The sequence below is a fragment of the Notolepis coatsorum genome (assembly GCF_963971535.1).
Source record: "Notolepis coatsorum genome assembly, chromosome: 4".
NCBI classification, from domain to species: domain Eukaryota; kingdom Metazoa; phylum Chordata; class Actinopteri; order Aulopiformes; family Paralepididae; genus Notolepis; species Notolepis coatsorum.
The window spans coordinates 123,032,664-123,048,939 of record NC_140168.1 but is presented as its reverse complement, the minus strand read 5'-3'; the positions used below and the strand labels follow the sequence as shown (position 1 = coordinate 123,048,939).

The window sequence follows — 16,276 nt, the reverse complement described above, 5'->3', positions numbered from 1 at the left end:
ACAAGAGCAACAGTAGAATAGTCTATTTCTTCATCCCTTCCTCTAAGCTCTTTCTAGTATCGTCCTGCACAATCGGAAGCATCGTTCTATCGGATCACGCCCCTATATACCTGGTCTACTCCCTGTCAGAAGAGAGAGCGCTGTCGAGGCGTTGGCGCCTCAACCCATACCTCATCAAAGATGATATATTTGTCTCCTATTTCGAATCGGAATTTAAAATGTTCTACTCAATTAACTTTCGCTCTACGGATAACCCGTCTCTACTCTGGGAAACATCTAAGGTCTTTTCTCGTCGATTGATTATATCTTATGTATCATCCAAGAAGCGCAAGAAAAATGAACAATGTAAACTTCTTGAATCCAAACTAGCCGACCTTGAAAATCAGCATGTTTCGAACCCAGCCCCGGCTGTGCTTATGGAGCTTACGGCCACCAGAGCGGCGCTAAACACTCTTCTGATCCAGGACGCCGAATATTCTCTTAAATTTGCCAAACAGAGAATGTACGAACACGGTGACAAGCCGGGTAGGTGCCTGGCTAACTTGGCAAAAAAAAGGGCTGACACCCAAGTAATAGCCTCAATCTCCGACTCCAACGGGGTCAGGTCCTTTGACACCAAAACTATTAACAAAGAGTTTGCCTCTTTCTATGCCCAACTCTATAGGACCGAGCGACCCGATGGTGCTCTCTCTGACATGCAGGCCTTCTTCGCTGAATTACACCTCCCTAAGGTATCGAAGGATCAGAACTTGCTCCTTAACACCCCAATTACGAAGGAAGAAGCTCTGGGCGCCCTTAAGGCTATGCCATCTGGTAAGGCTCCGGGCCCGGACGGTTTCGGATGCGAGTTTTATAAAGAGTTCGGTCATATTCTATTAGATCCCCTGCTGGCAATGCTTAATCACTCCGCTGAAGTGGGGATACTGCCCCAGTCTCTACGGGAGGCTAATGTCTGCCTTCTCCTTAAGAAGGGTAAATGCCCTGAGGAGTAGGGGTGGGAATCACCAGTTTAATCACGATACGATACGATATCGATTCTTTGGACAACGATACGATATTATCCGATATCACACAGTCTGCCATGATACGATACGATTCGATTCAGGTGCCTGCGATCGATATGAGACGATATTATATGCCCATTTAATACAATCAGTAACATTTAAATCAACAAAAAAAAAGGCAATGGAAATATCATGACATTTTTATTTTTGAGCTCTTCCAGACATTTAAATGAAAAACAATCTATTGTTTTTAATACAAATTGACCTCCTGTTCACTGTTTTTGGTTCATTTTTCTTTTTTTTCTCGATATTAATATCCTATTCACTGTCACAGAGCTGTATTTTGGCTGGAAAAGCATATTGGGAGTCCCAAGGTGCAGTACCGGCCAGATCCTGTTAGTGGGGCTATCCCCGAGAATGCACCCTCCCAGTCCCCACTTCTCTCTGCCTATGGCTCTGGGTTAGCTTGTTAGCTCACGCTAAAGTAACGTTATATTCGATCTTTAACGCGACGTGGGCATAATGGAGTGACGAGGATTGCAAAGCAGGTTAGATGCATTGGACCCGTTGTGGAATAAAACAGCAGGGACATGTTTTGGGTCACAGAATAGGCACACTAGTCTTGCTCTAGTGACGTTCTAGACGCTACTGCTGTTGTTAAACGGAGTTTGAGTTTCACAACACTGGGCGCGGGGCGATGACGTCGCCGTCGCCGGATTTTCAAAATAAGAGTATCGCAATATGAATCGATCTTTTTACGTGGCATCGATCCTATTTGATTATTGATAATAGATCGATATATCGATCTGGATCGATGTATCGTCCCACCCCTACTGAGGAGTGCGCCTCCTATAGGCTTATAGCCCTACTCAATTCGGACCAAAAGTTGCTTTCCAAGATCCTGTCCATGCGCCTCGAAAAAGTACTCCCTTTTATTATTAATGAAGATCAGACCGGTTTTATTAAGGGTAGGAACTCTACCGACAACATGAGACGGCTCCTCAATATCATCCAAATGACTCGTGAGACAGACCACCCCGCGGTGGTTCTGTCTCTCGACGCGGAGAAGGCGTTTGACCGTGTAGAATGGCCGTATCTATTTTTAACCCTCGCTGAATTTGGCTTAGGTGACACCTTTATTGACTGGGTCAAGGTTCTTTACAACTCGCGGATGTCGGCGGTCCTGACTAATGGACTTAGGTCTAGCAACTTTCCTCTGCAGCGGGGGAACCCCCAGGGGGATCCTCTTAGCCCTTTACTATTCGACATGGCCATAGAACCACTCGCACAGGCCGTAAGGCAGTCAGCCGAGATCTCAGGTATTAGAGTGGGCGGGAGGGAGCACAAAATCACCCTTTACGCGGACGACGTGCTGATCTTTGTGTCTAAGCCTGACTCTTCAATTCCATGTCTAACCCGCATGATTTCCACATTTGGTACCTTCTCGGGGTACAAAATAAACTTTTCCAAATCCGAAGCAATGCCACTTGGGACACTCAAATCTATCCCGATACTGCCCGAGCCCTTCCCATTTCGCTGGTCGCCCTCCGGCTTCGTTTACCTAGGAGTATTTGTGACACCCACCTATGATACGTTGGCTAAGGCCAATTTTCCCCCTCTTTTAGACACCATAAGGGCAGACTTAGTTAGATGGGCCCCCTTACCGATCTCCTGGCTGGGTAGGATTGCCCTCGTCAAGATGAACGTACTCCCCAGACTGTTGTACCCTCTTCAAATGATCCCAGTGCTGCTGACAAACAAGGTTATCAAGGTGCTGGAAGGCTGGCTAAGCTCATTCATTTGGAATGGGAAGAAACCGCGTCTGAAAATGGCCAAATTACAGATGGATAGTGAAGATGGGGGTCTAGACCTACCTAATATTAGACACTACCAGCTGGCGGCACACCTTAGGGTGATGGTCGGCTGGTTCAGATCAGACCCACTGTCAATATGGCTGGACGTTGAATCCTCGCAGTCTAAGTCCCCCTTGTGGAACCTACTATTTATCAAAGACTTTAGGTCTGTGAGGAAGGTGTGCTCCAACCCCATCACATTATGTTCCGTCAAGGCCTGGAAGACTGTCCGTAAGGTGGAGGGCCGAGCCAAGCTGACCTCTCCTCTTACCCCGATTGTAGACAATCCCGACTTTAAGCCAGACCAAGTCGGCGGCGGCTTCAAGACCTGATATAGGCAGGGCATAACCGATCTTGGCCACCTGTTTGATGGCCGGACCCTAATGTCCTTTACACAGCTGCAGCAGCGATATGGCCTATTGAAAGCGGAATTTTTTAGGTACCTACAAATTAGGCAGTTTATCACCAAGGACACCTCACTTTTAACTGACATCTCCACCTCGCAGGTGGAGAAAGCCCTCTCCTTACAGATCCCCAAAAAACAAATATCTATCTTCTATAGTACTCTGAACCTTAATTCATCTTTATCTTCCTATGTTACTAAACAGTCCTGGGAAGAGGATTTGGACATAGAAATCACAGATGCAGACTGGCAGGATACGTGGACCTACGCAAAGAAAATCTCGGTTTGTAACTGCACCAAGGCCATCCAAATTAGAATATTGCATCGCATTCATATTACCCCCGCCCGTAAAAGTAAAATGGATCCCAATACGTCCCCACTTTGCTTTAAATGCAAGATAGAGATTGGAAATCACGTCCACTGTTTTTGGACCTGTGTAAAACTACAGAGCTACTGGTACGACGTTGTAGAAGAACTGTCTGACATATTTCACACCCCCATCGAGCTGGATCCCCTCTGCCTTTAGCTGGGCCTCCCAGATATTCATGTTACCAATTCCAAACATAAGAGACTGTTCAATTTGTTGACATTTGCTGCTAGAAAGAACATCCTGTTGTTTTGGATCAAGGACGAGGTCCCGTCAATGAGGTCATGGCACAATATCATAATGGAATGTATCCCCTGTGAGTATATTACGTGTATGCTGCATTCCAAGTTGGACACTTTTTATGAGATCTGGGACCCCTATCTGTCGCATATTGGGCCTGCACTATCCACCACGGTACTCGCCGGATTTCCCCATTACCAGTAACCTTCCACTGCTGCCTTGTTTTGTCTACGGTACTGGCATTGTAAATACTGTACATGTCCTATTGACTACAGTGGCACTGTACATGTTCTCTTGACTGCGGTAATACTGTACATGTTCTCTTGACTACAGTAGTGCTATACAGGTACCCTTGACTACAGTAACACTGTACATGTCCACTTGACTACAGTAGTACTGTACATGCCCACTTGACCACACTGATACTGTACATGTCCTCTTGGCTACAGTAGTACGGTACATGTTCTCTTGACTACAGTAATGCTGTACATATACCTTTGACTACAGTGATACTGTACATGCCCTCTTGACTATAATAATACTGTACAAACCCACTTGACTACATTGATACTGTATGTGTCCTCTTCGCTGCAGTAGTACTGTACAGGCACTCTGGGCTACTAGGGAATACACGGTCATATGCACACGTTCACAACACACATATATGCGTGTACACATAAAACATATACATAGGTAAAGCACACGCACATATGGGTAGGTAGAACACACGTATATATAGCACACGAGATAAGGCGCACACGTGAAAGCCACACTTATTTTATTTTGTTTTATTTATTTTATTTTCTATTGTCATTTCCTTATTTAATTTTTATTGTCTTTTTTCCTTTCTGTTTGCCTGTCTTGTAATGTTATTACTGTTGTTAGTGTCATTATTTTTATTATTATTGACGGTATTGTATTGTGATGTCTTGTTCTATGTTGAAAATTGAAAATAAAAACATTTATAAAAAAAAATAAAAAGAGAATGAATGCAAAATGTGCAGATATAACTACCATTAGAGCACAACAAGTACTTGAAACAGTCCCTGAAAAAATAAACGATACATTCAAAGAATTCTACTCCGACTTATATAAATCAGAAACGACCTTCGATCAAAACAAAATGGACACATATCTTAATCAAATTATTCTCCCTAAACTTTCAGAGGATGACGCTAAACTGTTAGAAACACCGATCACACTAGAGGAACTCAAGAAGGCCATATCCGAAATGAAAAGTGGTAGGGCTCCTGGAAGAGACGGTGCCCCCCCGCCCCCCCCCCCCCCCCCCCCAACCACCTCCAATGTAAATTACCCAGTATGGTTGTCAATATCCCAATGTACCCAACCCCCCCCACCCAACCTCCTCCAATGTACAGTTTCTACGTCAAATGTATATACTCCCTTTTCTTGACTCCTTCTGTATCACAAACAGTACTGTATTTGCAAATCTGGTATGTCATAAATGTATAGATGTAGCAGTACTGACTATCTGTATGTCATGTATGTCATATATGTCTATATGAATTGAAAATGGGGGACCCTGATGGAAACAAGACAAACGTCTTTCTCAGGTCTGCATCCCCTTAACAATTGTATGTATTGAGCCGTACTGTATTGTACCCATTCTGCAATCTGTTAAATAAAGTTTTCATTCATTCATTCATTCATCCCACCAGAAATGTACCTTTCTTGTTGGGACATAATTGGACCCTTATTACTAAATATGATCTTATACTCAGTCAAGGAGGGGAACTTCCATAAAAACGACAATATTGCACTCATAACAGTCCTTCTCAAAAAAGACAAAGACCCCACCGAGTGCGGTAGTTACAGACCCTTAAGCCTCCTCGGAACCGATATCAAACTGTACTCTAAGGTATTAGCCATCAGATTACAAAAGCATATGACGTCTTTAGTTCATCCGGACCAAACTGGCTTCATAAGAGGCCGCCTGATCACTGATAACATAAGACGAATACTGCACGTACTAGATGCCGACAAGGACGACACCATACCTAAGGCGATGCTGTCCCTGGATGCTATGAAAGCCTTTGACAGGCTGGAATGGTCGTATCTATGGGCAGTATTAGAAAGGATGGGGTTAGGAAAAGGATTCATTGATATGATTAAAGTATTATACAAAGACCCATCGGCCATGATTACAACAGGCACAATCATCTCCAAAATCTTTCCGGTATCACGCTCAGCCAGACAGGGTTGCCCTCTTAGTCCCGGACTATTCGATCTATCATTAGAGCCTTTAGCACAATATATAAGACAATCCCAATCCATAGAACCAATCGTAATCAAGGGCACACAACATAAAATTAGTTTATATGCGGACAACGTAATATTGTTCATGCAAAACCCCAACACCACACTGCCTCATCTGCTCAAGTTGATTGAGAACTTCAGTGATTTATCGGGATTTAAGATAAATTGGCCGAAGTCGGCTTTCCTTCCACTTAACACCCCTGCAAAAAAAGATATAACCCTCCCAGGAGAGATACCTATGGTAAAACATTTTAGATGCTTGGGAGTGGAGATATTCCCCACCATAAGACAAACGGTGAAGCACAATTACACAAAAATCCAAAACAAAATCAAAGACGACCTTGATAGGTGGGCAAAACTTAAAAACTCAGTACAGGCACGGATATCAATAGTTAAGATGGATGTACTACCTAGAATCAACTTCTTCAGTTCAATGCTACCGTTACCCCCTCCAGAGGGTTACTGGAAAAGATTACACTCCTCCACATACAAATTTATTTGGAATAACAAACCACCACGTATAAAAAGATCCACCGCACAGAGAAATAAAGCAGACGATGGCATGGCATTTCCAGATTTTTTCCACTATTTTAAGGCGTACACATTAAGACCATTGACAACATGGTTTGACCCCCAAGCATTAGTATCCTGGAGAAAATTAGAAGAAAACATAGCCCCACATAGACTGAAGGACATACACTAAACTACCAATCAAGCACTGAACGGAAATTTGGCCCCATAATTACCCATGCGATCCGGATATGGCGTGAAACACAAAAAAAATATCCTAACCCACAAAAATGGCACAATCATACTCCCTTATTCAATAACAATGCACTCTTAATTGAAAAACGGCCTATAAGATTCCCTATATGGGAAGAGCAAGGCATACTCTCCTTAGGGGATGTTTTTAACAAACAGGGTTTTTGTAGTTATGGAGAAATATGCAAAAAATGTAATCTCACCATGTCCACATGGCTTTTTTACATACAGTTACTGCTATGTTTGAAGTCTCACGGTGTTCCATTAGACATACCAATTGAACACCACAGATACCACAAATTCTTCTATGAAAGAGAGACAACGAGAGGTTTTGTTTCAGATTTTTATCATCAATTACTAACGTCCTCGTATGAAACCCTCCAACTAGACTCTGTCTGGAGGAGGGATATACCAGACCTGGAAAGTGACTTTGATTGGCAAGGAGCCTGGGCAAATGTCCGACTTACATCAAGGAACCCGGACCATCAACAAATCAATCTTAACTATATTCACAGGACATACTTGACTCCTATAAGACTGAACAGAATGGGTCTTAAACAAGACTCCAAATGCTCGCAATGTACAAATGGGGACGAAGGGACATTTATGCACATGTATTGGGACTGCCCACCAGTTAAGACATTCTGGAAAGATGTGACCCAACAATTATCAAAACTCGTATCTTGGAATATACCTGTACACCCCTCTGTATTACTATTGAATGATGTTTTTGAGTTTGCAGTAAATCCACAGCTAAAGAGATTGGTTTTATCGAGTATCACAGTAGCTAAAAAGCTGATCGCATCACGCTGGTTTCAACCGGAAAAAATTTGCCGGAAAGTTTGGTTTCTTACATATCTCAATGTGATTTATCAAGAAATATCTACAGCAAGAATTCTGGGTCTCAATGAATCCAAAATGTCAATGTGGTTAGAAGTGGTGGAGAGAATAAAAGCTAGCTTATAATGGTAGTGTCTGGTTAGGAGCGAGGGATAATGGAGGTACTATCCAAAGAGGGGTCCGGGAGGGGGGGGGTTCGAGCTGGAGCATATGTGTGTAGGTTTTTAGATAACAGGTATTAGGGGTATGTCCTGTATAAGACATTGGTATTAATGGTAATTTCGTTGGATATACACTGTATATTAATGCTTGTGTATCTTATCGTGTGTTGTCATGTTTGTTTATATGCGTGTTAAAAAAAAGAAAAAAAAAGTGCTCTATAAATAAAGTGGGTTGGATTAATTAATTAAGTAGCCCCTTTCGTGACTGAGCCAACAAGGTTTCACTCGGCTGTGTGATTTAATTCAAGGTGGATCGCTGTTGTCGTTTGAACAACTTCAGATTTCATGGGAACTACCAATCCCCCAAATCAAGAATGTTTAAGATGAATGAAGTAAGATTTTGATTATTTGAAATATGGCCTGTGTAGACTAAACTATGCACAGAATTATGTCAGTCTACAAGGTCCGGATTCTACATGGTCCGGCAATGTAGACCTTGTAGACTCCACTACAGACCAATTATCAGTGAATGTTCGTGCATTTTTAAGAAGGGCAACTTCCACAAAAAAACAAAAGAACTCACCAAAACATCCCAGTAGCACCTTATCTAAATTTTATTTCCGATTTTGTTTATTCATCCCAGTATCTTTCTTTCTTATGTGTGGAATTCTACAAGGCATGTAGGTGTCGCGATGCATCTTGTTGTAGCGTCTTTGCATCGGTCAAAAACCGATGCATTGATATAATTTCCTCTCATCCACTTATCAGCAGTGCACTGTGACTGCACACACACACACAGCAGATACTATTGCTTTGCTACTACATAAGGCGAGAGCCGCGTCACAGTTATCAACAAACAGTGGAAGTCGAGGAGACATGAATAGAATTGCTCAACATGCTAACGCTAGTAGCCTCTGGCTAACGGCAGTTAGCCGTTCAGCTAACGCTAAACTAGTGTCTAACTAAAGTGACTCTGCAACACAGTAACATTAGTGAGGAGGGGGGGGGGGGTATATTGAAGACGCTTGACAACAGGGGTTCAAAGATAACTTGACATTTATTGGTTATTCATTTCTTAATTATATCGCTTCATGCAATCCATCCAGGCTAGCCGGCTGCCTCTGTGTTGTTGACATAATGCTACGGTCGCATCCTAGTGACCTAGTCTAGTGTGTGACATCATCAACTGTCGACGGCCGCTCAGACGGGGAGGGTCTCTCTCTCTCTCTCTCTCTCTCTCTCTCTCTAACTGTCAAAAGACAGTTTATGCAAAAGTCTTCTTAGGCACCCAAGAGTTTTTAATTATATAAATTGTCTTACAGTAGATTATTTTATTTTTAATAATAATATAAGCTGCATAAGGAATACAACCAAATCCTCTGTCATACCATAAAATTTTATTATTTATTATTATTATTATTTTGCATCGTGTTGAATCGCATCGTATCGCCCCGAATCGCATTATGTTGAATCAAATCGTATCGAATCGTATCGTATCTCAACAGGGGGTGAATCATATCGCATCGCCCGGTGCTTCAAATGTATCGTATCGTTGGCACCGTATCGAGATGCACATCGCATCGGCCTCAGTGAGGAGATGCACATCCCTAACACACACACACACACACACACACACATTTACATTTAGTCATTTAGCTGACGCTTTTATCCAAAGCGACTTACAAGTTCTGTACGACAAGACAGCAAGAAGGGTACAACTCTATCAGCTGAGTAACAATGTTTATCAAAGTGTTGCGTGTTACAGTGTAGGTTAGTTTATTAGGAAAAGTGCATGTGTAAGTGTAAGGTTAGTCACGGTTAGATTTTTTTTTATTAATAATTTCAGATAATGGTTGAAGAAGTGAGTCTTTAGTCGACGGCGAAAGATTGGACGGGATTCGGCTGTCCTAACTGGGATGGGTAGTTCACACACACACACACACACACACACACACACACACACACACACACACACACACACACACAAATCGAAGTAAAAAGAAAAATTGAAAAAAATTATTTTGATTTTTTTTTTTTTTTTTTTTCGATTTTTTTTTAACACTTTGGCTGCCATGGGTTAAATTAATGATATACCATAGATTGCCAGCGCTATTTGTCTATGGAGAAAGTCCCCTTCTTTGCAGGGCTATAACTTTTTAAATTCTATTGCTACATTGCCATTATTAGGGCCCATTCAAAGTCCTATATGTATTGTTCATTGTGTAGCAACGTTAAACTTTTTCATTCACATATTCATAGTAAAGTATGGTCTAATGTATAAGTATGTTTTCATCTCTTTCTGCAGCTTTCTCCAGAACGTGATATATAGCCCCAAATGCATTATATTGATGATGAAATACAGTTTGATGGCAATCAGCGCGATATAAAAAATTCCAACTAGACGTACTTCTAGAAGTTACTACACGTCATCTGATGTTGACCGGATGGGCGAGGGGGCGTTTATAATTCCGTGGGCAGCGTTATACCAATCAAGTTTCAAGTTTCTCAAGTTTCTTTAATAGTTGTCATACAGAAGTACAGAATACTTTTGTACAAAATGCTTCTTACTGTTGCGCTCCAGAGACTGTGCATGACAAGATAAGTATGAAATAAAAACATAGTAAAAATTAGAAGAAAAAAAAGAGGTCACAGTGTTCAGTTTAGACATATGTACAATGTTCGTAGACGTAGTTACCATACAATATACAATACTGTGCAGTGTACTAATATACAATACTATATAGTGCAAGGCATAAATGGACGAGGTGCAGTTTAGGTACAATTCACAGTAGGTGTACGAGTTGTAGTGCAAATCCTTTATCAATAAATATAAAGTGTAAGTGTGTTTGTGTGATCTAAAGTGTGGAGAGTGGGTGCTGCAGTGTGTTGTTTGTTTGAGTGAGTGTGTGTGTGCGTGTGGGTGTGTGTGCTGTGTGCATTTGATGGTTGTTGCATAGTGATTATTGTTCGTTTAGCGATTATTGTTCGTTTAGCAGCCTGATGGCCTGGGGATAGAAGCTCCTTCTGAGTCTTTCTGTGCTCGCCATAAGACTCCGGTATCGCTTGCCTGACGGCAGCAGTTCAAAGAGGCAGTTGTTCGGGTGGCTCGAGTCCTTAATAATTCTCTTAGCCTTCCCCTTGCACCGCTTGTTGTAAATGCTCTGGAGGGTGGGAAGCCCCCCTCTAATTGTGCGTTCGGCTGAACGTGTCACTCTTTGTAGTCTGCTACGGTCTTGTGCAGTGCTATTCCCAAACCAGGAGGTGATGTTGCCGGTCAGGATGCTCTCTATTGTACATGAGTAGAAGTTCCTAAGGATCTTCTGACTGACTTGGAACTTCCTTAGGCGCCTGAGGAAGTAGAGGCGTTGTCGTGCCTTCTTCACAACACTGTCAATGTGTGTGGTCCATGTCAAGTCCTCGGATATGTGGGCTCCGAGGTACTTGAAACTGTTCACTCTCTCAACTGGTGCCCCGTCGATGCTGAGGGGGCTGTAGTCCTTGACCCCCGACCTCCTGAAGTCCACAATCATCTCTTTTGTTTTGCTGACGTTCAGGGAGAGGCAGTTCTCCTGACACCACTGTGACAGGTTCTCTACCTCTTCCAGGTAGGCCCTTTCGTCGTTGGCAGAGATCAGGCCCACCACTACTGTGTCATCAGCAAATTTGATGATGGTGTTGTTGTTCCGCTGTGCTACGCAGTCATGTGTGTACAGGGAGTAGAGGAGGGGGCTCAGAACACAGCCCTGGGGGGCCCCTATGTTGAGCGTGATGGATGAGGAGGTGCAGTCATCTAATGTGGGTCAAATGTTGATAAAAGCAGTTAGTATCGAAGATGGTAACGTTACACGCTGAAACTCACCCCAGTCTCCGCGCGCCGTTGGGCGATCATCGTCGAGCAGAAATTTTATCATTATGGGATATATTATTACCCGGTCCATCTCCAGCTTGTATAATGGTATATACGTCCAAATCATGTTGTTTATCGAGTTATTGGCAATCGATCGCTATGTAGAGTGACGAGCTAGAGTGCCGGAACCTATCCCGAGTGGCCGGAAGCAATACAGACATCTAGCACAACCTCCACTGTGCTTCCTGTTAAGCGGTTGCGCGATCGGCCACCAGATGGCGCTCCTGAACCGCCAGAGAGCTCAGTGGGTCCTGCTGGTGGTTCTCAGCATAGATATATATAGAACACTAGATAGCTTGCCCGCGCTGCCGGCCAATGGAGAGCGACGTCACTGAACCGCCGCCATCTTGCTCCAGTTAGCCTTGAGTGAGAGTGAGTGAGCTGCACAAACAAATACTCATAACTCGCTGAAATATTGACGGATTTACAAACGGTTTGGTTTATTACAAGCATTATTAACGTGGCTATGATTCAAGCGGTTTGTAAAAAAAAACATCTTTAAAATTTTTTTTTTTATAAGTATGCAGTATCATAACTACATCTTTGATGTTTATAGCAAACCAACCCGTTTGTAAATCCGTCAATATTTCAGCGAGTTATGAGTATTTTTGTCTGTGCAGCTCACTCACTCTCACTCAAGGCTAACTGGAGCAAGATGGCGGCGGTTCAGTGACGCTGGTGACTCCGCCTTAAGCTATCTAGTGTTCTATAGATATCTATGGTTCTCAGGCCAACGGAGGGACATTATGGATCAGATCGCAGATTTTTGAAATATTGATATAAAGACGACTTACAGCGTCCCCCGGCAACTTTAGCATCGCCAGCAAAGACGTTGTAAATCGTTTTTAGGCAGTCAAAGTGTTAATGTTCGAAGCTTGTGCCATCGAAGCCTCATAATGAATTGTTTGGGGGAAAAAAGAAAAACATTGTGATGTGTATCGTGTATCGCCGAAAAGTTCAGAAAATATTGTGATATCATATTTAGGCCATATCGCCCAGCCCTACTATAAAGTATAGATTTAGCTCTACAAACAGCCCCACGTCTGTTTACATTTGCTGGTCCTCTAGAGATTTATTAGACTCATCCCAGTGGCCGCGATTGTGTTAATAAATGTGTCGTTAATTCAGTATTTAACTTCTTGAATTGAATTTAATTGAATAACATGGTTCACTAGAGCAGGGGTTCTCAACCTTTCTGCTGCCAAGGCACCCCTGTGTTCAATAAAATATTCCAGGGCACCCCTACATACGATAAAGACTTTTCCGGTCCTGTCTTTTTTGCTACAATGATGACAAAAGTGCTTGCTTTCAAAATAATGTTTATTTAAGAAACCGGGAAACACATTTGTGTGTATATGCAGGCTATATAATGCATTATTAACAGGTGTTTCAGGTCTAAATGGCTAAGTACTGTTGACATTACACTGCTTGTAGTAGTAAATCAAATAGCATATTTCTTTAAATAAAATTACAGAAAATTATCACTAAAGTGCTATCTGTTGCAGCTGCACACTTTTCCATAAAAATTGCATATTTGGATAAGTGTGACCATTTCTCAAAAACTGAAAATCATGTATTTTTTTTTAAATACAGAAAAGGATCACTAAAGTGCTATCTGTTGCAGCTGCACTGTTCTCCATAAAAATAGCATATTTGGATAAGTTTGACAATTTCTCAAAAACAGAAAATCATGTATTTTTTTTAAATACAAAAAAGGATCACCAAGTTACCATTTCTCAAAAAATATAAATAAATACAGAAAATAAGCACTTGTTCACTCAGTGGACATTTCTAGCTCAATGTGAGGTCTGCTGCTGCTGGCTAATAATACGGTCAATACGTGGGGAGATCTTTGACACGGCAACACGCATGTCATCCTCAAGGCTCAACTTGGCCCTATATTTTGTTTTCAGAGCTGTCATGGATGAAAAGCCAGCTTCACACAGATATGTGGTGCTAAATGGTATCAACACCTTAACTGCTGCATCATGAGATACTTGGTACTCAGCACCACACTCTGAAACTAGCTATCCAAAAAGAATAATAATAAAAAATAGATTTTTTATTATTTTTTTTATCTCAAGGCACCCCTGGCAGCTCTCTGCGGCACCCCTGTTGAGAACCGCTGCACTAGAGTATTACCAATCAAGCACCCAGTATTACAGGCTTTCAATTGCTTGGACAGATCATCCAAATATATTCAAAAGATCTGGGGACAAGAGTCCTCCTTGTCTGACACCATTACTAACCCCAGATGAGGCTGAAACACCATTGACCCATTTCACCTGCATATTCCCATGTTCATACCAGAGAGAGTCAAAATTCTCACAATGTATTTGGACAGTTTGACTCAATTTAACAAACAACTTTCTATGATTAGCACAATTAAAGGCTTTAGAAGCATCAATAAAACACATACGAACTGATTAGTTTTGACCTCTATATTTGTTTATAATTTCCTTTTAAGGCACATAATATGCACAAGTCAGTGTCATGTTTAGCTTTAAAAATTAAACTGATTATCTGTGGAGTTAATAAACATTTAATCTGTCCAGCAGGATTCTTACTAGGACTTTTGACAGTATGCTGGCCAGAGCTACGGGCCTGTAGTTATCTAGGGCTAGGCTGCCAACTTTACCAGCCCTGTCCTTAATAACTGGCACTAACAGAACAGGCAACATTGAGTCTGATAACAAGCCATGAATCATAAAGCCAGTAAAACAAACAGCAAGGAGAGGAGCTCTCCTCCTTTAACACATTAACTGCCACGGAGTTTGATCATCTTATACCATTCTCTGCCAGCACTGTAAGTCTATGGAGATGTTCACCTTCTTTGCAGGGCTATAACTTTTTAAACTTTTTAAAATTACTATGGCCCATTCAACATCGATTATCTATCGTTCAGGATGTAGGAACGTTTTACTTTTTCATTCACACATTCATACGAAAATACCGTCTAGAGTATAAATGTTTTTATCGTTTTCTGCAGTAATTCCTAGAACGTGAGATATAGGCATAAATGCATATATAGATTATCAAATGCCGTTTGTTACCGATCAACGATATATTAAAAATTTCAACTGTACATGGTCCTAAACGTTATGACTGATCATGTGCGGGTGAACGGAGGGGGGGGGGGGTAGTTTATAATTCCGTGATCGTCGTTAAATGATTTATGTAGTATGGGTGATATATAGATCAGAGCAGTTTGCATGGATAATAATAAACAAAAACGCTGAAAGTCACGGCAGCCTCCTCTTACCGTTCGGCAATGACACTGGAGCAAAAAGATCCCAGTTATTTGATGGGGATCGAGGCGATCCATTTCCGGTTTGTATAATAATAATAACAGCCCAAATCATGTCGATTATTGAGTTATGGCAGCGATCGCTACACATGGACGTGTGTCTTGAGTCCCGCAACGATAAGCGAGTGGCCGGACGTATTTAGGAGACGCACCGATATCCAACCGGCATTTCCGGTTTGGCAACTCGCCGATCATCCACCAGGTGGCAGTATTGAAGCGTTGCAGAGTTGTGCCGAGTCCCACAGCATCAGACCAGCCTCCGTGAGGGAAATATGAATACCATGGCGAAAATATGAAATATGATCAAAATAACGTCGTACGCCGTGATCTGGCAGAATTAGCATGAACTTGAAACACGTTGTACGACGTTTTTGGCGCAGGAAGTGTTAAGGTGGTCAGCAGTAATATGATCTAAACCACTTGCTTTGTTATCAGACAGCTTGTTTATAGCTTGGTACACCTCATGTGACATAATCATCATTGAGTCATTACTCTCAATGTTTCTCACCTTATACAAATCACTTTGGACACAGATGAATAAGGTACTATAATGCTGTTGCCATAACTCAAAATTGTCTGATCCGGAGATTCCATCTACAGTGCATGGAATGTGCTCTTGCTCTAGCTGTTATATCACACACACACATACTCGAATTATTCCTAATCTTCTGATTCATTCATTATAATCTCGTGTCATAATATGCTACATTTACTCCATGATGGGTGGTACGAACTTCCCACCAGTCAGGACAGCTGAAACCAGCCCAATGTTCCGCCGCCAACTAAAAACACACTTCTTCAATCAATATAAATATATATATTTTTTTTAAGATTCTATACTACTATGCACTCAGAGTGGAGCGCTCCAGTTCGACACTGTTTGAGGAACAATGTTACTGACCCTTAGCTGAGGTGTTCCCCTCCTGCCAACTTGTAAATCAAGTAAGTGACCAAATGTAAATGTTATATATAACCATTGATTGGGTTCTCTCTCTCTGTCTCCCCCTGCAGGTGGCCACAGGTCAGCCCCACGAAGGCTCCACCTACTCAGCCAGGAAGGACTGTCAGATGGCTCTGAACAGAGCGGAGTACGCCAAGGTCAAACTGGGAGAGCTGGGACGCACCTGCGAGATCATGCTGGACCCACAGACATGA

The 16,276-nt window shown here is 42.1% G+C and overlaps 1 protein-coding gene across 1 annotated transcript in view; it reads left to right on the top strand.

Annotated features, from left to right (window-relative positions):
* Positions 1 to 16,276, top strand: part of med11 (mediator complex subunit 11) — a gene marked incomplete at its 3' end in the record, with an annotated part of 64,274 nt that extends 47,998 nt beyond the window's left edge. Inside the window, exon 3 of the mRNA XM_084311812.1 lies at positions 16,133 to 16,276. Within this exon, the coding sequence (XP_084167938.1) occupies positions 16,133 to 16,276 (144 nt within the window). The remainder of the gene's footprint in view (positions 1 to 16,132) is intronic.